A 24,458-nucleotide genomic window follows, 5' to 3' on the forward strand; every position below is an offset into this window, starting at 1 on the left:
GGTAACCAAGTTATGGCCAAAAACGATTCAACCAATCGGAGAGGAGCGAGCTTTCACGTGTTGTAACAACAGTCAACGAATGCCGAACGTGGCGAGCAGACGCTGCCTCGGACGGCACATTTGAGAACTTATTCATTTATTTGACGTTGGCAAAATATGTTGGCGCTAACAGAATAATTGCCATCAAATTAAAACTAATTTGCGATTAATCGTAACTGCGATATGCGACCTTCCGCTTCCGGACAGTCAAGTGATCGCGTGGTCTCATGTCATCATTTCATTCAGTATATGCAAACATGGCGACTAACAAGAAAAGAAAGGTAGATGCGGAATGTCGCGCTTTCCAGGACATGAAAAGTAAACAAAGGGAACTGAACATATTTGCCACGCCGTTTAATGTGGAACCAGCTGATGTGCCTGACAACCTACAACACGAAATCATTGAGCTGCAAAGCAATGACGAGCTCAAAGCTAGGTACAACAACCTCCCTTTGCTCGAGTTCTACAAACTGTATGTACGTGCTGAGGATTTTCCCATTCTGAGGAGACATGCACTGAAGTTTGCATCACTGTTTGGGACGACCTACAGCTGTGAGCAGTTCTTTTCAAAACTGACTCTTGCAAAGACTCGGTTTCGCTCAAGACTGACTGACCCAAACCTGCAAAACCAGCTGCGAGTAACATCATCATCACTACCACCTGACACCAAACGCCTCGCCAAAGAGAAACAGTTCCAGCCATCGCATTAAGTGAGTCCGATATATGTATTCAATAATTTAGCATGGCCCTCGAAGGATGTTCTAAAAATCGAAATGGCCCTTGGCAGGAAAAAGGTTCCCCACCCCTGGTCTAGTGTTTGTGGTACACCTGTGGAGACTGGAAAAAATCTTTACATTTGGTTCCTACATTGGATTTATGCAAATTTGGCATATTCCCGTGCGAGGATCGATTGGGAATTTTAGTTTGTTGTTCTGTGGACCTTATAGAAATGCATTGCGGAAAAATGAATTATGTTGCAATTTTTTCCATTCCAAATCATATCTTGACCAGACGACCCCCCTGGATCTACCCCTGGTAATCGATCCGAATGTTTATGTTTCATCATGAAGTGGTTAATGCTGGTTACCTGTTGTTCGACAAAAGGGAGATGGGTGTGATAGTTTCACAGAAGAACCTTCAAACCTCACGTGGATCCGCCCTTGAATTATTTTTCTTTGATTAGAATAAACGACGCATTTTCAATAGGCTACACGAGTTGGAAGTTACCACGAGCAGTGAGCAATGCACAACGTAAAGTTCCAAAGATTATTTCGTCTTGCAGCTATTTCCATCATATTTGCCGTGACGTTCCTCTTATGGAGAATCGGATCATCAGGATTCTTCCCGCATCTGGTGGAGTCATTTTCTTACCATAAGCAGAGTGTGGATCATCACCTGGATGAGCAAGAGATTTTCAACGAACCTCGACAATCGCCCAGAGAGGACGTGATGAAGTAAGTGTTGGATGTTCCCCAGAGCGGACTTAAAGTTCAACTTCTTGGTCTTTCTGTTGACTTGCATATCTTTCATTGATCGAAGTCCTTCAACAAGGTGTCCCACCATTTTCACACATTTATTATTGGATCTCATAATTGTCCAACTTTTGTGCGTCACTATATTAGTTGGTGGTAACATCAATAATTGTGTGTTGTTTGTGATGTGTTGTGTGTTATTAATGAAAACATTAACCTATTGCAAGTTAAGGTTCTTACTTGAGGTAAAGGAACTATTTTGAGATTTACAAGAGAATGAGGTTGAATGCCGGGTGATGTGAAATTAACATCATGTGCAGCATTCCTTTAAGTTATAATATTATGTTTTAGGAATAGCCGATACTGTGCAATAAATAATTAGAATTGTGAGGATCAGATATAAAAAAACGAAGTGTGTGTGTGTGTGTGTGTGTGTTTGTGCGCGCGTGTGTGTGTGTGTGTGTGTGCGTGCGTGTGTGCGCGTGTGTGTGTGTGTCGTTGTTTGTTATCTCCATTTGCGGGTTTCAGGAGGTGGAACGGAGTCCTCCCAGGACCCAAAGTATCCACCTCCTTTTTGGTAAGGGATCACGGTTCACGGACCAAGCTCTTCAACTTTTTGTTCCAAGGGCTCTTTTCAGGATCGTCACCGAACCCCGGATTGCCTCCAGTTGTAGTTAATTTGTAGAAATATTCCAAGGGTTGGTTTTTAAAATTACTGTGAAGTTCTTCTTCATCATTCATGTTCCTCCAAATGACACAGGTACAATTTTGATGCTCTTCAGCTTCCAAGATCTCTTGACCTCATTTTTGAGGACCTGGTATTTTGTAATTTTCTTGATTTCTGCATTGTTTTGGCCAAATTGCTGGGTACTGATATCTCAATCAGCAATGCTGTCTTTTCCTTTTTATTCCCGAGTACAATGTCCGGACGCAATACTTTGTTTTATATGTTCACGCTCTATGGAATCATCAGGTCGCACGTGAGCATGACGTCCTCATTTTCAATGATTGCCCTTTGTTCGTGTTTCCAAAAGTTTTCTGCAACTAGGATGTTAAAATTTTTGCAGATATGCCAATGAATCATTTTGCATACTTTGTTGTGCCGTTGTGTGTAAAGTTGTTCTGATAACACTGGACAACAATGATTTTGATACTGGGGTAGAAACATATGGTTGTGCCAGCCCTGTGGTGAACACCTGAGGGCGACCGAAAGCCGAACGTTGTTAACTCTGAGGCGTACTTTGGACTTGGCGGGATTATCGTTTTGCGCCCACAGGAAAGCCCGAAGCGTCACCTGTTCAGACGGCCAACACGGGGTTAATCCGAACCCACAGAACAAAGGAACGAGACAGGACAGAAAAGTGAAATTCAACAAATATAAATTTATTTACAGTAATGTAAAAGACAACGAAAGGTGAGGTAATCTAAACTTCCTCGATTGAGGATCCTCCACTCTGACTCATCTCCAGACGGGAATGATAAAAGAAAAATAGATTGGGTTTAGTCGTGCAGCCACTTAGCTCTGGTCGCAACACAGGGTTGGTGGTTGTCGCCTCGAACCACCGCGGCGGAAATGCACAAATGGTGTGGAGTCGTGCCTCCACGACGTCAAGAGGAAACATGACGTGGACCCAGTCCACCGCAGACGGCGATCCTGTGCCTTGTAGTTCTGTCTTTCCCAAACCGCTGTTTCTCACCAGCCCTTTTCCAAGAGCGCACACAAACCAAAGACCACACGCTGCCGAGCCAACCATGTCCAAGACAACGGAGAGATAGCGTCCTGAACATCCCTCACATGTGACCCAGATCAAGAGAGCAAGATAAAAATGTGACAGTCCACTATCAAAGCCAGTACAAAAGAGAGAGAAAATGTCATCTCCTTTTGCTTTTTCTCGGAGCGTCCCAATGACGTCGTCCTTTTGACCAATTGCCCAGCGCCATCGAATCGTCCCAACAAATCGTCCTTCGGGGCGTGGCCTCACGGCCATTATTGACGCTGAATGACGAAGCTTGGGGCGTGGCCTGTCAATTCCGGTCCTCCGAGGTGGAATCAAGCCGTCCTTCGGGAATGTTCGACTGGGCGGGGCTCCTTTCTGATCGTAATGTCCGGTTATACTGTTGGCGATTAAGGTTGTTGTAATGGCGGCCCTATTTGATGAAATAAAATGAAGGGAAAAATCACAGGGAGACAATACATACTGGGAATTATTCGTAGGCCCTATATAGATAACACAAGCTCCACCCCCCATGTGAAGACACGCAAACACACTTAAACTGAACATTTACATTGCTTATGTACATTGAGATGGGCTTCTTCTCTTCGTGTCACACGGTCCATACCAAAACCTACACATTCCTACTTTAGGTATTTCATGCCTAACCCCACAAATGTAACAATATTGTTGCGGATCTCGAGCCCGTCGATGTACTGAGGGGGGATTAAGCCCTTCTCCCCCGCGAGCTTCGAGTCCACGAGGCCGCCCCCATGCTATACTCATGGAGGACGGATTGCTGAGCAATTCCAGCCGCCAAACCCGCAGCGAGCGGGTGGAAGGGTTTCCGGTCACGACCCGAGTACCTTCGATACTCACGCCGCCGCAAGGACGGGGGCTGAACCTCACACAAGTCACGCTGGTCTGATACGCCCGAGCGGTTTGCGTGTCACGTAACTCGTGCCATTAATTACTAGGAACCCGATCGAGCAGTTTTATCTCGTGCAATGCGAGGCCAATGGTGAAGAGATGAAAACGGCCAAGTTGCAAACAAGCACAGGTTTATTAACAAATGTACAATGGTGAGAGAAAAGGGACACAGAAGAGTAACTTAACTGTTCTTACTTATGTTGCCCAGACAAGGGCCCTCTGACTCACTTGGGGAAAGGGAGGAAGGAGAGGACGCGCTCAAAGCGCGGCCGCTTATTGCAGTTCGCCCCGGATGGCTCGTTGGGCGTTTCCCCTCGAGGATGTTTGCGGCAGGGACGTCAGCTTCAGTCATGCATGTACGGGAATCCACACAGCATGTCCCGAAGTCAGCGAGGAAAAAGCACACGTGCAGGGATTCCAGGCAGGGAGATCGTCAGAGTACAGGGCCAACGAGAGACATTGTCCTGCGAGAGCCGGAATCTCAAGAGAGCGAGGGCAAAAGAGAGACCAGAGCCAGGGAGAATGGGGGCAGCAGAGATCAGGGGCAGAGAGACCTAGCTCGGGGGTCCGGGGCGGGTCTTATATCCCCCCGGAACCCCACTAGAATGTTCCATGGGCCACCACTGGCCGCCGGGGGTCACGTGTCATGATAGCCCCTCATCAGTTACTCCCCTTAGTCCTCATTGGCCGCCGTTGCTGGCCACTCCCCTTCAGCTCCCATTGGCTGTTTGCTGCTTACCAGCCACGCCCTCCGACTCCTCCCTCGGGCCTCCTCGACTTGTCCTAGGCCAAGCACATGGCATTCCATGCCCAATGAGGCTTACCCTTACTTACCTGCCTCAATGCATACTAACACTGGGAAGGAGACTATACTTCACATTTAATAAGAAATAACTGGCTAAAGCAAGGCTGCATGTTGTGGTGCAACTAACTAAAAGGGGGGTTGCCTTTATACCAAAAACCACAACATGACCCCCCTCTCTGACCAGACTCGTCCCGATTCGACCTCAATCGGAACGACCGGTGGCGTCTGGCATTCAATTTACAGTTACCATTAATGTGACACGTAGATGTAATCCCTCTAACATTTACTCTAACCCATGTGTGCGACATTATTTACTCTAGATATGTCCCTCCTAATGCGTTGAACAGCTACTCTATCAGACTCACACCCACAACAATCCATGTATTTCCGGAATTTTGTAAACTAAACGCATAGCCGGTGGGCACATTCTTATATTTACAAGCAGAAAACTTAACCTTTATTTACAATACTACGACCCAGGACCTGCACTTTGGAAAATAAATTGGAGGAAGGAAATCAAGGCACTTGCTGCTTGCATCTTGCATCTTCTTGTCTTGTGTGTGCGGGCTAACAAAACCGGCTGGCCTTGACCGGCATACAGGCCATGTGAAACATCAGGGCCATCTAAATCTTCACATCTTCACACTTGGCACACAATTGCACACACTTTTTTTCATTTCCAAGCAGGGGTACTCGTCAGGTGGTCCAACTGCATGGCGTCAGTGCCACTCAACAGGTGGTCCGAAGGTGCAAGGTGAATTGCAGCAAGATGCTGCACAACAGAGGTGCGGGGCCACAAGGCTTGTGGTCCATGAGTACAAGATGGATTGGCAGCAGGGTGCTGTACAGGTCGGCCTCCAAATGGTCCTGGGGCGGGGAGGGAAGACAAGGCGCAACAACCAAAAGGAAAAGTAGACAGTGGCACACGAAAAACAAGGTGACCAGGCACCACCATACCTGGTGTGATGCGAGGGACGCGGCACAGCGAGCGGAGCAAGCTCGTCCCTAGCAGTCCATACCCCCCACCATTGGCTACACCACCCTGGCCCCCCTTGTATTTACAATCTGTCTCTACATCTTGTCTCCCATATCCCCCTCTAACTCCAAATTCGTCCCCAAATCCCTCCCAGATTGTCCCAAGAAGGAAGGGATGGACCAAAAACAATGTCTCACTCATGTCGTGATGCATCTTACTTCTCAAACAGCTTACAGAGCCTTGGTGTGAAGCTCGTCCTCCTCGGTGAATGGTTGTGGATGGTGCGAAGGGATCTCACTTCCTAACTACTCTATTAACATTGCACATCTAAACTACCCGGGGTCGTACCCTGCCAATCGGCCTTCTTTAAACTATGTGGTTCTAAGAACCCGAATTCCCATTGCCCACACTGTGGTGCCCTCCTGAATTTGGGTCTCACCCAACAAATTTTCTACTTGTGCCCTCGCACAATTTCGGGGCTGGGTTGTGTGGCTCTACCAGCTGGTCTACCTACCTGCGCTCCTCCGTCACTGAAGCCGCCTCCCAGCTTGCCTGCTCCTTGCAACTACTCTAACTGGGGAAGGCCCTCCCTGGCACTTACCCCCTCGATGCCCACCTCGGCATTGGGCAACCCGGTCCTTCCCTGGGATCCTCGGGCCCCACTCACACTCTAACCTAACCGGCTCCCAGAGCCTACCTGCGGCTTTACCTGGCCAACAAGTAACCAGTGACGGAGTGCCCCAATAACCACACTCACCAATTAAGCCACACGCCCAGCCATTCCACCATCTCCTGCACCTCACAAAATACTACTTTCCACTACCCGCACCACAGGTGTCAATATCCATTCAATTTACCGATGCCCTCTACCTGGCTTTAAATTACCCCCCCGTGCTTTTGTGAATGGGTTCCACTCCCCCCCCCATTCAATCCTTCGCCCCATGCATTCCACACCAATTATTCCACACCATTTATCTTGCACACCATTTATTTGCACACCACTTATTCTTACACCTCAACACAATTCCATTTATTCTCACACACAATTCCTCAAACACACAGCATCATCTATATACCTAATTTCCCCTACAACTCGTGCTTCCCCGTCATCCCTTTCGACTATGCACACCCTTTATTAACAACCACCTAAACTCTCTGCGTCCCCTCTACAGTTCAGGTGTCACTACTTAAATCTGGTCCCTAAGGTCGCTCTAAATCCCTATCATTATCCCAGCCCTCCCTCGGCTAGGTTCGGTGCCCCGTGGAGGCAACCATTGCTGGCCCCTCCATGGGCCTAACACTGCCACCCCCCTAAACTAATGCTCATGGCCCCCCACCCCCCGTGGGAGGAATGGTCACACTACCATTCCCCCACGTGGGGTACACTACTCTCCCAGTCCTCGACACTATGAGCCCCCATCTATGGAGGTACTTCGTCCTGCCTCGGCCTCCAAGGCCAAGGTGTTCCATGCGGGTGGTTGGTCGCCTGTATGGGTTGTCCGTCCGGCATTGACGATCCGAGGGGGGGAGGGATTGATGGGCCCAGGTGCCGGGCTCCATCCCTGCACGGGGCCCAATGAGACATGTCGTCCTGCGAGAGCCTGAATCTCAAGAGAGTGAGGGCAAAAGAGAGACCAGAGCCAGGGAGAATGGGGGCAGCAGAGAGCGGGGGCAGAGAGACCTAGCTCGGGGGTCCGGGGTGGGTCTTATAACCCCCGGAGCCCCACTAGAATGTTCCACGGGCCTCCACTGGCCGCCGGGGTCACGTGCCGTGATAGCCCCTCATCAGTTACTCCCCTTAGTCCTCATTGGCCGCCGTTTCTGGCCACTCCAATTTAGCTCCCATTGGCTGTTTGCTGCTTAGCAGCCACGCCCTCCGACTCCTCCCTCGGGCCTCCTCGACTTGTCCTAGGCCCAGCACATGGCATTCCAGGCCCAATGAGGCCTACCCTTACCTACCTGCCTCAACGCATACTAACACTGGGAAGGAGACCATACTTCACATTTAATAAGAAATAACTGGCTAAAGCGAGGCTACATGTTGTGGTGCACCTAACTAAAAGGGGGGTTGCCTTTATTCCTAAAGCCACAACAATATGTTCTATACGAAATTGAGTAAGCTGATTCTGAATCTGAAGTCAGACTTTTTTTGGTATGTCAGGATTTTGAGATATACATTTGGTCCAATTACAGTCGCTTGCCCTGGTGGGTAATTTTGAGTGATCATAAATATATTTTTGTTTTTTTTGTATTTCTTTTGTAATTTTTTGTTAATTTTTTTTTTCAATTATAGCAATAATTTTAGCAATTATAGCAATAATTTAAAGGTGGTCATAGCAATACAACTGTGGAATGTTATTTGTTATAAAAAGAGCCTTAGAATGCACTTCAAATTATTAAAAATGGATGAAAACTCACCAAGCTATTTCCATGCGTCATTGCAATTTTGTGTGCCGCTTCCATGCTGAGAGGAGTTAATAACTTGATACTAAAATACTTAAATGCAATGTAGTGTTGCGGTTTTGCCATAAAGGCAAACCCCCTATAGTTAATTGCACGACAACATGTAGCCTTCAGTAGTTAATTATTTCTTATTGAATGTAAAGATTAGCCCTTTCCCATTGTATAGTAATAGAGACCAAATTATTATTATTATTATTTTTTGTATACAAGATCGGGGCTCGTGAAAGAGCTAACATTAATCACACAGAAAGACAAACCGACACATAAAACATATAGCATGGGGAGCGGTAGACAAGGTGGGTTGAGAGGGGGAGGAACACAAACACAACATCTGAGGGCAGGGACATCGAGAGATCTGTGGGAGGGAGAGGGCTTTGGGGGGGGAGGCATGGGAAGGGGGGTGGGAGAGGTATAAAACATATGGACACTGCCGGAACTTCCAGGAAAGAAGTTGGAATTTGAAACAGGGTGGATCTGGGGTGAGTTAGTGGGGGTAGAAAAGATGAAGGTTTTGGATGGGGAAAGATAATGCCTACGTCACACATAGGCGGATTTGTCGGCGACTACTGGCGACTGGAAAAATCGCCACCACCCGCCGACAATCGTAATGAAACCGTAATGGATGGTCGCCTGTAGTCATGGTTATCCTCCCCAGGTCGGCTGCAGTCGGCAAGAGCCGCAAAGGGGCCAAATATATTTTAAAATGTTTAAAAACGGCGCGCTCAGTCGCACTCGAAAAAAATCCGCCATGCTGTCGTGATGGAACCGCCATGCTGTCGTCGGTATCCGCAATAAGACCGTAAAGCGGCCGCAACCCAGTCGCTCATAGTCTTCCGCAATCGCCCCACCAGCTGGCACGGCAGAGATGCGAATGCCATACGGCCTTCCTGCGGCATCTTCCCGACTACTGGCCGACACTGTTGCGGCTGCATATCGACTACAGAAGAACTGTCACGTCTCCCCTGCGGCTATGGGAGACTGACGACGACAGCAGTAGGACTAGTGGCGGCCGAGTTACGGCCATTGGCGACAGAGATACGACTGCCTGGCGACTGCATTACGAGTTACCACGATTCCATGGCAAGACAGGATGGAGTGAGGGTCTCCGTGGAGTGAGGTCCTGTGGTGCCGACAAGGATATGGCCTTATTGTTTGGACTTGGGACTTTTGGGAACTTTATTTTTGGGACTTTGGTCCTTTGGAAACTTTATTTATGGGACTTGGGACCAGTGGAAATAATTTGTTGGACTTTATTTCCATTCTCTCTCCCTGCAGAAAAGTTTGATTATTACATTACAATGATACATCTTTATTAACTTTCTTATTGTACATCAAACATCTTTATGCTTCATGTCATACATCATTGAAATGAATAAAGTGAAATGTAAAATAGAGAAATAAAGATTTAAAAAGTTGTGTGAATCGTCTCCAATCGCCGGCGGTCTTATTGCAGTCTTGCGGACGTCGGAGTAAACCGCCACCCAGCCCCAATGCAGTCGCCACGATCCGCCATCGGTCGTAATCTAGCCGCCAGACTGTCTAGTCTGAACCAGAACTGTCTAGTCTGAACCAGAATCTAGCCGCTGCCGCCATGCATCCGCAATGCAGTCGTCGTCGATCTTCAACAGTCACCATCCCACTCGGGGCGTCGTCGTAATGCAGTCGCAATGTGGCCGCCTGCAGTCGCCATACTGCCGCCTGACCATATTTGACCGCCCGAAATCGCCAGTAGTCGCCGAAAAATCTTCTTCGCCGGCAGTCGCCAGTAGTCGCCAAAATATCCGCCTATGTGTGACTTAGGCATAAGAGATGGTGGTGAACAGCTGTTTTAAAGACCTGGAGGGAGGAGTGGGATTGAAGGGAGTGTGGGAGTTTGTTCCAGAGGCGGGAGAAAAGAGGAATGAAAGAGTGAAGGTGAGCAGAGAGCCGAGATTTCGGCAGTTTAACCATCAGAGGGTTGCTGGCAGATCTTGTGCGACCTGTAGGAATATTTCCTGTAGGAAATATGCGTTGAGTAGGCAGGAATTCAAACCTTCGTGTGGTTAAGGGAAGCCATTACTGATGAGCAGGAAGGCGTGGCCAGAAGCACAGGCCCACGTGACCAACATGACCAATGACGGGTCGGAACACGTCGGCACCAATGCAACAAACCTCAGCCAATGGGAGGCTGTGGAACATTTTGAATGCGTGGGCGGGTGTCATAAAACCCCCGCCCATCGGATTTTGATTCCTTTTGCATTTCGCCTCGCCGAGGACACCCCTCTTGCTTTTCGCCTCGCCGAGGACACCCCCCTTGCTTTTCGCCTCGCCGAGGACACCTCTCTTGCTTTTGGCTCCACCAGACGACACTGCTCTTGCCTTTGTGCTCTTGCCCGGACCTTTTGCCTTTGTCCTTCGCCAACACTCCTCTCTTGCTTTTTGCATCGACGCCCGACACCCATCACTCTTCGCCGATCTCTTGCTCTGATCCGGCTGACCTGCAAGCGTTGGCTTCTCCCAAGTGTTACATATTTATGTGAATGTATGTGAATTACCATTCAGGTCTTTGCTTATCCGTGTGTAGTATATTAAGTTGTTGTGGTTGGAGGGTCAGGAGCCCTTCTGAGGGAGTGGCCGGAAACGGAAGTGACCGGAAACGGAAGAGAAAAAGACACGAGGAAAAAAGGACGAGTATTATTCTTCCTCGCCCCGCTCCGACCAAAAGGTGGGATCGACCTTGCGCTGCGTGGAAAAGCGGCGTTCCGATCCGAAGCCTGTCTGGCGAGAGGAATTACCGGGACTTGTACCTGCCCGGTGGAGACGGCAAGTTGACGTGGGGCCGTGCATCGACCCCGCGCCTGGCCTCGTTCGCGGCACCGTCCAAACAGACGCGTGCGGGTCGCACGTTGGGGCCTAACCCGCCTTGCAAGCGGCGTGGGGTTTGGCTTGCTTTACCGTATCCGCCTCGCGTGGCCACGAGGGGCTGCAGCCACGGTGCCTGGTACGATACCTGCCCGGTGGAAACACGTCCACCCGGGGTTCGTTCTACCGCCCGAGTGCGGTGACGGCTACCATCATCTTGGTCAGGAGGGGCCCAGAGACATTGTGCGGGACCGAGACCAAAAGGGTGTCGTGAGTACTCACCGGGACACACGTATATAAGATGGCCATCTTACTCATAGGAAAGTGCTTGTGAATTGGGAATTGTTGATGGTTGTATATGGTTGATTGCTCGGGGAAAATCTCCGTGGTTGTGTCATTGCAATTGTATGGTCATTCCCATTGAAATATATCCTTGAACGTCAGTTGTCTCTGGGGTGAAATTCATATGGATTGCGTGGCGAAAGCGCATATTTAATACAGCTTTCTGGCGAAGTTCCTCTCACGGTCCGGGGGTCACCGAGACCAGGTATTCACCGAGGGGACCACGTAACAGAATTGGGGGCTCGTCCAAATTACGATTTGCGGTTTCGCAATTGGGTCTACGTCCGGGATTTAAAATTGTATAAAATAATAAAATAATAATTTTTTTATTAATTAAAATTTATTAATGAATTATTAATTGGTAAAATTTTTTTTTTGAGAAATTGGGGTAATGTCTTGGGTGAAGGTTAACAGGTGTTAACGATAGGCACCATGGCGTTTGTGGCACAGAACTTTGGGGTAACCCCGAGTGAGGCACAGTTCCGAGCGTTGCGAAAGTCGGACCTCTTGAAATTGGCCAAACATTTTAACTTGGAGGTCCGAACTAATTTGAGGAAGGCAGAGTTGCAGGCCACGTTGATACAATCTATGGTGGGATTAGGAACATGGGACGAGTTAGCCTGGGAGTGGCTACCCGAAGAACCAGAAGACGTTGAGCTCCGGAAACTGGAGTTGCAATTACGGAGCCAGGAACGGATCAAAGAAGAAGAAAGGAAAGCAGAAGAGAGGAGAGAAGAGAAACAAGCAGAGGAAAGGAGAGTGGAACGAGAACTCCAGGAAAGGTTAAAAGAAGAATAAAGGAAAGCAGAAAAGGAAAGAGCAGAAGAAGAAAGGAAAGCAGAAAAGGAAAGAGCAGAAGAAGAAAGGAAAGCAGAAAAGGAAAGAGCAGAAGAAGAAAGGAAAGCAGAAAAGGAAAGAGCAGAAGAAGAAAGGAAAGCAGAAGCGAGGAGAGAAGAGAAACAAGCAGAGGAAAGGAGAGTGGAACGAGAACTCCAGGAAAGGTTAGCAGAAGAAGAAAGGAAAGCAGAAGCGAGGAGAGAAGAGAAACAAGCAGAGGAAAGGAGAGTGGAACGAGAACTCCAGGAAAGGTTAGAAGGGAGAAAAGCAGAGGAGAGGAGAGCTGCAAGGGACCTCGAAGCAGAGGAGAGAAAAGCGGAAAGGGAATTAAAGGAACGTGACATGGAGCTTCAGCAAGAAATCAAATTCAAGGAGCTGGAGTTAATGAGAGAACGGGGAGAGGCACCACCCTTGCTGACGGGGTCGACACCTAACCAGAAAACCTGGGATGTGGGCAGACATGTGAGGCTGGTTCCACCGTTCAGTGAAAAGGAAGTCGCGAAATTTTTTCCACACTTTGAGAAAGTGGCTCGACAATTAAACTGGCCGGAGGAGGCCTGGACCATACTCGTGCAAAGTGTGCTGGTGGGGAAAGCTCAGGAAATTTATTCGGCGCTACCAATGGACCAATGTGCAGATTATGAGGTACTGAAGAAGCACATCCTCAAGGCCTATGAGTTGGTTCCGGAAGCTTACAGGCAAAAATTCAGGAATGCCAGGAAGAGGGAGAGTGAGACCCATGTGGAGTTTGCCAGAGTGAAAGAAAACATGTTTGATCGGTGGTGTGAGTCAAAAGGAGTCGGGAAAGACTTCGAGACATTGCGGGACTTGATCCTGGTGGAGGAATTCCAGCAGTGTGTCCACGAGGACATCAAAGTGTACCTGCAGGAAAAGAAGGTACCAAAGTTGTGGGACGCAGCCACCATGGCAGATGATTATGCCTTAACCCACCGAATAGGGGTCCACGAACCTAACTCCTCGCCTAGATCTCCGCAGGGGAGGTGGGGAACAGCAGGTGCGGAGAACGACCATACATGGCGGCGGCCTCGAGATGATTATGGGGACAACTATGATACCCCACCGGTTCGAAATCAGAGGGATGCGGGCCCAAGACAAACTTATAGTTCGGGGGGCCCGAGGCAGACCCCGAGTTTTTCCTCCGGGCCTACTTGCGCGTTTTGCAAGAAACCTGGACACTTGATGTCCAGTTGTTACCTCATGAAAAGGGACAACCCAGAGCGGAGTCCGACTATTACAACTCCGAATGCGATGGCTAGCGTAAGAAATCGCCATCAAAAGGGTTACCAACCATTTATTTCAGAGGGGTTTGTGTCACTGGATGGAGCCTCGACTAACCGGAGACCGGTTAGGATATTGAGGGACACAGGGGCCCATCAATCTTTAATGCTTGAAGGCATTTTGCCATGGTCCGAGGAGACGGCAACGGGGGATAGTGTTCGTTTACAGGGGATCGGGGGCGGTGTTAGTGCTCCCCTTCAGGTCATCCAGTTGGAGTCCGATTTGGTGTCAGGACCGGTCACCGTCGGTTTACAAGCCACGCTTCCTGTAGAGGGTGTATCTGTGGTTATCGGGAATGATTTGGCCGGGGGTCAAGTTTATGGTAACCTGAGGGTTGGTAAAGAGCCCAGCAGGGAAAATAACACCACACCAGCTCGGGATGGCGACCAAAGTGCCAAGTTATTTGTAGGGGGACTGAACTTCAAAACAGAGGAAGAAGTTCTGACCTCTGTCTTCAACAGATATGGGCCGCTGGTGGAAGTGCGGTTGGTAAGAGACTGGGAAACGCAACAGTCAAGAGGGTTCGGCTTTGTCACGTTTGCCAGCACAAAAGACGCCAGAGAGGCAGAGAAGAATTGGAATGGCAAGGATTTGGAGGGTCGGACCATAACAGTAGGGAAGGCATTTCGTAGGCGTCGAGAGGTCTACAGGAGAGGACAACTGGGCGGTAGTTTTGGTAGTGGCCGAGAAGGAGACCGCTATTCATGGGACTACAGGGACCAGTGGTCCCACCCTAATTATTAGGGAAGTTCTGAGAAGTTGAAGCACTGAAGGCGGCGGAGCCGCCGAGCCAAGATTCCTACACGAATTAACCGTGAACGCCGTTCCTAAAGGCGTCCATGTAGTGAACTTTCATGCACGGACTAACCGTGAACTCCACGTTCCTCAAGGCTCCCATGTAGAGAACTTTCCTGCACGGACTAACCGTGAACTCCGCGTTCCTAAAGGCATCCATGTAGTGAATACTCGGCTTGGCCTCCCGGAAAAAGTGCTATCGAGTTGCTTAACTTTGGATCTTTGATCAACCCCTTAACCTTCATTCCCAAGAAACTGACGGTCAAAGTCAGAGGGTCATGAGATGGAGTTTGATTTGGCAGGGACAAGGTCGTTGTTGGTACTTAGTCCAGAGGGAGTAATCTGGAGGGGTTGTGGTGAAATTTTGGTTGCTTTATTTTTAAGTGACAACTGTGCCCGGGGGGAACGGATAATGTGGGGGGGGGTTGAGTTATCTGGTTTGTTTCTCCAAATTGGCCGGCAAAGAAAGTTTTCGCTGGGTTCAAACTTTCTTTCTTGAAGGGGGGGAGTGTTACATATTTATGTGAATGTATGTGAATTACCATTCAGGTCTTTGCTTATCTGTGTGTAGTATATTAAGTTGTTGTGTAGTTGTTGTGGTTGGAGGGTCAGGAGCCCTTCTGAGGGAGTGGCCGGAAACGGAAGTGACCGGAAACGGAAGAGAAAAAGACACGAGGAAAAAAGGACGAGTATTATTCTTCCTCGCCCCGCTCCGACCAAAAGGTGGGATCGACCTTGCGCTGCGTGGAAAAGCGGCGTTCCGATCCGAAGCCTGTCTGACGAGAGGAATTACCGGGACTTGTACCTGCCCGGTGGAGATGGCAAGTTGACGTGGGGCCGTGCATCGACCCCGCGCCTGGCCTCGTTCGCGGCACCATCCAAACAGACGCGTGCGGGTCGCACGTTGGGGCCTAACCCGCCTTGCAAGCGGCGTGGGGTTTGGCTTGCTTTACCGTATCCGCCTCGCGTGGCCACGAGGGGCTGCAGCCACGGTGCCTGGTACGATACCTGCCCGGTGGAAACACGTCCACCCGGGGTTCGTTCTACCGCCCGAGTGCGGTGACGGCTACCATCATCTGGGTCAGGAGGGGCCCAGAGACATTGTGCGGGACCGAGACCAAAAGGGTGTCGTGAGTACTCACCGGGACATAAGATGGCCATCTTACTCATAGGAAAGTGCTTGTGAATTGGGAATTGTTGATGGTTGTATATGGTTGATTGCTCGGGGAAAATCTCCGTGGTTGTGTCATTGCAATTGTATGGTCATTCCCATTGAAATATATCCTTGAACGTCAGTTGTCTCTGGGGTGAAATTCATATGGATTGCGTGGCGAAAGCGCATATTTAATACAGCTTTCTGGCGAAGTTCCTCTCACGGTCCGGGGGTCACCGAGACCAGGTATTCACCGAGGGGACCACGTAACACAAGACTCACCTGAAGCTGAAGCTCGTCTGCCTGCATTGGAGTTCGTCGTCCAGATACCTCATCCAAGCTGCATGTCGGGATCAAGGATCGAACTGCACACACCACTTGGCCACTTTCGAGTCAGTCCCTGCGAAGCACCATCGGTACCAATAACCAGCGTGTTATTCCCTGTGTGAGTGTCAGAGTGTGAAGGCGCCAGTGGGGTTTATTATTAGGTAAGGAATTGATAAGCTTATATCTTCGTCTCTGTTTCTCTGTGCCTTCAAAATAAAAGGCTGTACATTTTTCTGTTACTGGTAAACCTGTTCAGGTACGTCTTTTCTCCATTGGCCTAGCATCATCCGAGACCGAGTTTTGCTTGAAACAGGTCCGTAAATCACGTGAGGTAACACCGCTTTCCACACCGTGCAAATCCGCTCGGCACCCCATAAGGTGTGTGAAAGCGAGGGTTCGATCCCCGGGTTCTTCGGGTGCGTGTCTTGAAGGTATTTGGGATCAATTGACCGGCAAACTCTTCGGCGCGTGGCTGGGAGGTTGGCGATCGGAATTGCTTAGCAATCCGTCAATCACGAGTTTAGTCGTTCGTGGTCGGCAGCCTCAGTTGAACCGGAGTTCGTGGGGGAACGGGGCATAAACCCCCCTTTGTACGTCGACGAACCCGGGATCCGCAACAGTATATATTTTAAGAATGTATCAAGTTTGGAATTCATTTCATGCTAATAGTATCTATGTATTTTCAGGTTATAACCTAATAATTTTTCTGTATATTTGCAGGTTAGGCATATGTTACTCTTGTATGGAAGATAGTTGCATGAATTGTGCCTTTGATGATACAAGCATGGCATTTGGCACACAGTCAGAGTATGTCCCAAGAAAGATATTTGGCTCTCGGGCCATCGCAGATTTGTCGTTTTTTGAAAAATGGCCGTCATTGTTGTCACAGGACAAATCTGCGATGGCCCTACAGCCAAATATCTTCCTTAGGGAATACTCTAACTGTCTGAAAACTCTCGTGCTTGTATCATCAAAGGCACAATTCTCCCAAATATTTCACCTATCTGCCGTACTAAAAATTGTGCGCCATTTTTATTGGACACATCTGTGATTACTCTAATAGTCAGAATATTTAACTGCGTACCAAATACCATGCTTGTGTTTCAAACTTCAAACTTGTGATTCAAACAACAGTTTATGTAAATTAATATACCATATACCATAATATACCATATAAATAGCGGCCATTTTAAAAACATTGTTTTCACAGGACAAATATATGATAACCCTATAGTTAGGGGTCTTTAATTATGTGCCAAATGTCCAGCTTGTATGACCACAACAACAGTTTATACACAGTAATGTACCAAATATATGTAAAATATCAAGCAATGGAGGCCATTTTGAAAAATGGCCCCCATTGTTGTCACAGGACAAATCTGCAATGGCCCCATAGCCAAATATCTCCCTTAGGGCATACTCTGTGTGCCAACTCTCGTGCTTGTATCATCAAAGTTACAATTCTCCAAAATATTTCACCGATCTGCCGAACTACTACAGGCATCATGAACAGGCGAGGCTGTGTGAATCACCCTGAAAACTTTTGTTATATATGTGGGAAATACACTCCACGTAGCCAGCGCAAGAACCTCACCAAGAGGATGAAAGCTGCTGACAAGTATTATTTTGAATGTAAAGTTGGAGACCAAACCAAGAGCTGGGCAGCTCATGTTTGCTGCACCATGTGTAACTCGGGGCTTACGCAGTGGTTCAGTGGCAAAAGGAAGGGAATGCCTTTTGCTGTGCCAATGATATGGCGTGAGCCAACGAATCATCACTCTGACTGCTACTTTTGTATGACAAATATTGCTGGTCTCTCAACGAAAAACAAGTCAAAAATTGTATATCCAGATTGTAATTTGCTCTGAAGCCGGTCAGTCCCCCATAACCTGGATTCTCCTGTGCCAGTTCCACCAGAAGCTGCTGCAGATGAAAGCGATGACAACTCTGACGATGTTATGGGTGATATGGATTAATTTTACGAACCTGAGTCTGAAGAAAAGAAGTCACACTTGCTAAATCCAGAAGAATTAAACGATCTGGTGAGAGATCTGCCATATCAAAGGAGAAGGCTGAAGTGTTGGGCTCCAGACTACAGCAATGGAATCTCCTAGCGAGGGGAAGGAACCAAAATTCCTCACTTCCGTGATCGCCACACAAACTTAGCTGCCTTTTTTAAGGGAGAAAACGATGTTTGTTTCTGTGCTGATGTTAATGGCCGAATACATGAGCGAGGAAACAAACATGTGCCTGATGAATGGAGACTCTTCATAGACTCCAGCAAAGTGAGCCGCAAAGCTGTTTTGTGGCACAATGGCAACATAAAACCTTCTGTTCCTGTAGCTCATGCTGTCGGAATGAAGGAGGCATGTGCGAGTCCATGGAAATCCTTCTAAAAGTGATTAATTACTCAGATCATAAGTGGAACATTTGCGGTGATCTAAATGTGATTTCTCTCCTCATAGGACTGCAGCTGGGCTAAGAAAAAAAACACATGTGCTTCTTGTGCCTATGGAACAGCCGCGACGACAAAGACGACGCTAAACTCAAAGCAGGCATTTTCGTTGGGCCCCAGATACGAGACTGATGTGTGATCCCAAGTTCAAAAATAAACTGAAGCCACTTGAGTTTGCAGCATGGGAAGCATTTGTGTTGGTTGTGCAGAACTTTCTTGGGAACCATAGAGCTGGACTGTATGCTGAATTAATCGACAACATGCTGAAGGCCTATCAGCGAATGGGCTGTAGGATATCTCTTAAAATGCACTTTTTGCATTCTCATCTTGATTTTTTCCCACCTAATCTGGGTGAGGTAAGCGATGAGCATGGCAAAAGATTCCCACCAAGACATTTTGGTCCTGGAAACTAGGTCTCAAGGCCTGTTCAGCCCAAACATGATGGGTGATTGCTGCTGGTTCCTACAATGGGAGACCAATTCCACACACATGCGCATAGCAAGTGTCTCATACACTTCTGAACATGTCTGAACAGTGCCTACGCTGACTATATTGCAAGGAAGAGTGTAAACAAAGTGTTGTTTCCGAATCACTCACAATGGGGCAGATTTCCCGATCAAGTTTACACCCTTCCTAAGATTACCATGCTCTAATTGTCACGTGTTCCTCCCCAAACCCCGATTAGGGCACACCTCAGAGTCTCGAGAGGGAACACGGCAGAAAGATTTGTTATTTTGAGTGTTCTAATAAACCATGGGAAAACCACACCAATGTAATTGTAGAACAAAACAAGTAATTGTATTAAGAACTCTCATGTACACAATAATAACACTCTTAAAGACAGTACAATAAAAATATCACTTGCATCAAATGAACAATACATATGATGGTACCATCATTCCTCAATGCTCTCAATCCAATAAACTCATGAAACGACAAATGTGAGTGGATGGAAACATTCCCCAAAGTCTGTGCATGGATCCCCACGCTGGTTGAAGTCATGAAGAACAATGAGGCAGGTATTGGCACGGTGGCAGATGGGGAGTTACGAGGTGAGAGGTCGATATCGGAATTGAGCCGATATGAGAACCAACGGCAATCAACACGATGATGTCGATATGGGAATCCCAATGACAAAACAAGATGCACCAAGCGGACAGCCTGTTCGAGGACAAAATGGCATATAGGCCTGTCATGGAGGCTCTTGCTCCCTCAAACAATAACTCACACTTGGTGATAAAACCTGAGATGCAGGTTTAATTGCACTCACAATATGTGATGATGTCGTGGACAATCCCTTTCCCGGAAAGCCTCAACTCATTTGTGACCAATATCAAAAAAGTCTGCTCGCAGGCTCGATGGATTCATGGCTGTGTCTCTCTCATGGCCGTCTCCTCCTCTGCCAAACTCCTCCTCTCTCCTCCACAAACATTTAGTTTTTACCTTTTACTGAAGTCATCTCCATAACACACAAAAATCTTAACAACAATATTACCTGAAACTAAAAATCCTACAAGTATATAATAACAACAAAGGCAGAAGTGACAGATCCGTAACACTAATGTTTTATTAAATCCCTTTTCTGCAACTTGTTTGTTTTTGGTTTGTATACGACACATTATACACGGAGATAATTTTTTTTTTTTTTTTTTGTATACTGAATCGAGGCTCGTGAAAGAGCTAACATTTACTTCACAAACAAATCAACCAGACAAACAAAATACCCAAAAAGAGGGAGCGGAAGACAAGATGGGGAGAGAAGGGGAAGCACACAAACACAACATCCGAGAGCAGGGAGATGTGTGGAAGGGAGAGGGCCCGGGGGGAGGAGGCATGGGAAGGGGGGGGGGGGGAGGGAGAAGTATAAAACACAAGGACACCAAGGACTTCCTGGACAGAAGTTGGTATTTCAAAAAAGTGGAATTGGGGTAACATTAGCGGGGGTAGAAAAGATCAAGGTTTTGTATGGGGGAAGATAAGAGATGGTGGTGAACAGCTGTTTTAAAGACTTGGAGGGTGGAGTGGGATTGAAGAGAGTGAGGGAGTTTGTTCCAGAGGCGGGAGAAAAGAGGAATGAAGGAGTGAAGGTGAGCAGAGAGTCTTGATTTTGGCAGTTTAACCATAAGAGGGTTGCAGGCAGATCTTGTGCGACCTGTAGGAATATTTGCGGGACAGAGCCCAGAGAGAGCTGGGGGGGGGGGGGGGCAAGGCCAGAGAGGAGTCGGTAGAAGACGGAAAGACCACCAACCTGCCTGCGGTGAGTGAGTGAGAGGCCCTTGGAGTTAGCTTCATCGCGGGAGATTCCAATGATTCTGAATGCTTTGGTTTCAACAGCGTGAAGGCGAGCTAGGTGTGAGGCAGGAGCACCAGCCCAGAGGGGAGAGCAGTATTCCATTGAGCTGCGGATGAAAGCCTTGTGTGTGGTGAGGAGCTCAGGTGTGCCAAGGAAGGACTTCGCACGACGGAGGATGCCCAGTCGGCGACTGGCTTTGGAGGCCAGATTTGAAATGTGGTTTTCCCAGGAAAGATCATGGCAGATAGTGAGACCCAAAAGCTTGAGTGACAGAACTTCTTGGAGAGGATTATTCAGAAAGTGGATGGGAGGGTTGTCCAGTCAATCATTGTTGTCTAAATATGACATGAAAGTAATTACTAAGCACGTATATTCGATGTACAATGTGGCGATCTGCAATAATGAAGTATCTAATATGGCATGCTGGCTATCATTAATACATATACTTATTTTGAAAACCTGACGTGCTGGCTAAATTCTGACGATAGATTTGAAATAAGCAGCCCAGATAGCCAAGAACACCTGCATTTCCCTTTGTAGCAGACTAAGGTCCAAAACGCCAAGAGAAGCAGATCGTCAACACACACACTCACAGGCAGGCACCAAAGCAAGAGGCAGTCCAGAAACAAGAGCACAAAGGGGAGAGAGTATATGTCGGTCCACGACCATTCGTTATGGCATCCAAAACAGGAAGAAGCAAATGCTGGCTTGCGAGTCGCTTTGTCGCTCGTCGTCTGACGTCGCCGGCCCCTCTCCTTCAATAAGCGCATCGCTTCTTGACCACCCGAAAGTTCCTCCCCATCAGTCCCCCACCATTGGCCGAGCACCTCGCGCTCTCCTCCTCATGTCATCGGTCGGTGGCCAATCAGTCTGTCGCGTCTTGCTCCCTTCCTTCCACCAATCCCAGGGAAGCTTCTTGCCCCTGCCTTGACCAATCACGAGTCCTTCTGGGCGTGTGTATTGCCTGTCTTGCTCGATGTGTGTTGCTATGCCAGCTGGTGATGTGGCTGGCTGTGGCTCCATCGGCAGTGCCCCAAACTGGCTTCCGGTTGGTTTTATTGTTATTGTGGCAGAAGGGAATTTAAGTAGTGTGTGTGGTGTAACTAATGGGCCTAACTAATGTCTATGGTGCGTTGCCATACAGGACAAAGGAATGATCACAGAGGGAACGACGTACAAGGGAATTTTACCCTGATGCCCTATTCTAGTTAACAAGCCCCGTCCCCTTCTGACAGGGATGAATAAACACTTATTCCGAACAAATGACCTAAACAGAACTTATTCCATGTGGGATACCCTGTCAAGACAGTCAGAGCACCTAACTATGCAGAGCTACCTAAATCTATGCAAATCACTACCCCAAAATTGATAACAGTATTTTGCATCCCGAGGGAAGGTGGGTCATACTTTTAAAATCCATTGGTGTAGTGTCCTTGATCGAGAGCATTAATTGTGACTTGCTCGTTGTCCCAGTTGAGGTGACATCTTCTGAGCCATTCCAAGGAGACTTCTTTGTATATCCCAACTCTGTCCAAATGTTTTTTTTTATTTTCATGCTCTTTTGTCATTCTCTCAGTTGATGCTGCATATTTCCTGATATTTCTTTTTATGTATTTATTTTGACTTTTTTTGCAATTGTTAGGGCTGTATTTGTTCCTGTTTCACTCTCCTGTGTGGCATCTTCTATTCACACCTGTTTTTGGAAATTCTTTGCAAGGTTAGTTAGGGATACTTTTTCAGGTTTTTTGTGTTCATGTTTGTTGACAAATTGCATCCGATAGTCTGTTGAGCATTTCACATACTCGGCTATTCCGACACTCGTCACTTTATGCACCTGGTTGAGTTCCATCATGCTGCTCCCTCCCTCTCGTCTCGGCAGGTACATCCTCAGGATGGACTGGTTTTTGTAAAACTTTGTGGATGGTAAGGAGTTTTCTTGTTTTGATGTCTAACTTGTTGATTTCTGATTCTGGCCAGTATATTATTCCGCAGCTATATTGGAAAACTGGTTCTGTGAGCTGGTTTACGGCATTGATTTTGTTTCTTTGGGGAGAGGTATGTTTTCAGGATCAGATTTGTTCTGCATAGATATTCTATGGAGATCGTTTGGTGCATTTGTTTGTGACATATTTGGTGGTCCTCTTCTACTCTGAGGTATTTATATGATGCTTCTTTTTCTAACTGCTGTATTGTTGTTTCAAGGTCAATTTTTTTTAATGTTATCTGTTTTTGTTGGTTTACATTGTACAAATGTGCACTTTGTGCCGACCCATCATTAGACCAAACCGACCTTTCATTTGCCATCAATGACCTTTCATTCAGTAAATCCTTCCATGTATTTGTCACACAAAATAAGTCTTGGCGAGGATTTGCAAATTCTGATTTGTCTTTGTAGTTTCAATATAATGATAATGTCCACTCCGCATCATAAGATGCATATGGCTTCCTAAGCAATTACTTGACTATTGGGCACAATCCTGGTCAGGTTGTCACTTCTACGCTGGACACACGAATGGCTCATTTATCCCAGGAAGCTGGTACTTATTTTGCTGAACTCGGAAGGATGATAGGCTGAGTCAACCACAACTGGTGTTAATTCAACGACTGAACAGGATTTTAACTCAGGTTCCTAGAATCCCAAGCCAGCACCCAGCACTCTAATATAAGCCTGACTAAAATGCTCAAATGTCCATCTAATGGGTCTATATCTTTTATTGGCATTGGTGCTTTTTATATGCTATTTTTCAATCTTGTTCTCTCCCATAATCTTTCTCTAGATTGCTTCTTCATGGAAATTCATGCACCTGCCAAAGCAAATCACAACGTCACCTGCTTGCCGATGATAAAGGAGCATTGAACAGACGGGAACACCAGTTCCATCAGTACCGAGCCAGGTGTGCTGCCTTTTCTTATTATTATTATTATTCTTTTGTGCGTAGCAAAAGTCTGTGAGTAGCATCATTGTCTGAGGTCTCAGCTTTGCCCCTGATGCAACACCCACTGTCCGATAGGGCTGGAATTTAGAATTTGTTGAGCGTGCTGGCGAGAGCTCGCCTAATCTTCGCGAAAGACACTGTCAGATCTTTCATGTCCACCAACTAATTCCAGCAGATGGGACTCTCAGTTTAACGTCCATCAGAGGGATGGCACACACAATTATGCCTTGCCCTGCCTGTGAGACTCCAGAAAGACAGTTTGTAGTTGGGCTGAGATTCAAACCTAAGCTCGACGGCTCAGAGGTAACTTTGCATACCTCAAGGACCAAGACTATCCTGCCAGCACCAGATGTTCTTACTCTCAGTTATTAAATCTGATGTTATATTCTCAATGTCTTTAAACAATATCTATTTTCAGATTATTATATGACTGTAATGTGAGATTTGACAGTCAATGTCTGTTGACACAAAGTGGTTTAGACGTGGTTGAACAAGTAACTCTTGCTTCAATAAACGGTACATTTCAACCCTCAAGGCTCTCATTTTTAATTGTATTTTTTACATTCCACAGGGTGTGTCATATAGGTCAGATTTGGAAATAAAAGGCACTAGAAAAGGATGGTGGGGCATTTCGTGTTAACGCCTTGCATTCATGCTGACGTTATATTTTAAAGTATGCTGATTTCAAATCAAGTGTATGCCGGATTCGATTTTTTTAATCCTCTAAACCTCAGTTCAAAATTGTTGCCCTATTTATTTATTAATTTTTGCTGTATAATGGGT

At 47.3% G+C, this 24,458-nt stretch overlaps 1 protein-coding gene across 1 annotated transcript in view; it reads left to right on the plus strand.

Moving 5' to 3' along the window:
• Nucleotides 1-1,252: 1,252 nt before the first annotated feature.
• Nucleotides 1,253-24,458, plus strand: part of LOC137430253 (beta-1,4 N-acetylgalactosaminyltransferase 1-like) — a 199,121-nt gene continuing 175,915 nt past the window's right edge. Inside the window, exons 1-2 of the mRNA XM_068120978.2 lie at nucleotides 1,253-1,493; nucleotides 23,517-23,633. Of these exons, the coding sequence (XP_067977079.2) occupies nucleotides 1,282-1,493; nucleotides 23,517-23,633 (329 nt within the window). The 5' untranslated portion in view covers nucleotides 1,253-1,281. The remainder of the gene's footprint in view (nucleotides 1,494-23,516; nucleotides 23,634-24,458) is intronic.

Source organism: Myxine glutinosa, chromosome 6, assembly GCF_964187855.1.
Source record: "Myxine glutinosa chromosome 6, kmMyxGlut1.1, whole genome shotgun sequence".
In the NCBI taxonomy this organism is placed as follows: Eukaryota; Metazoa; Chordata; class Myxini; order Myxiniformes; family Myxinidae; genus Myxine; species Myxine glutinosa.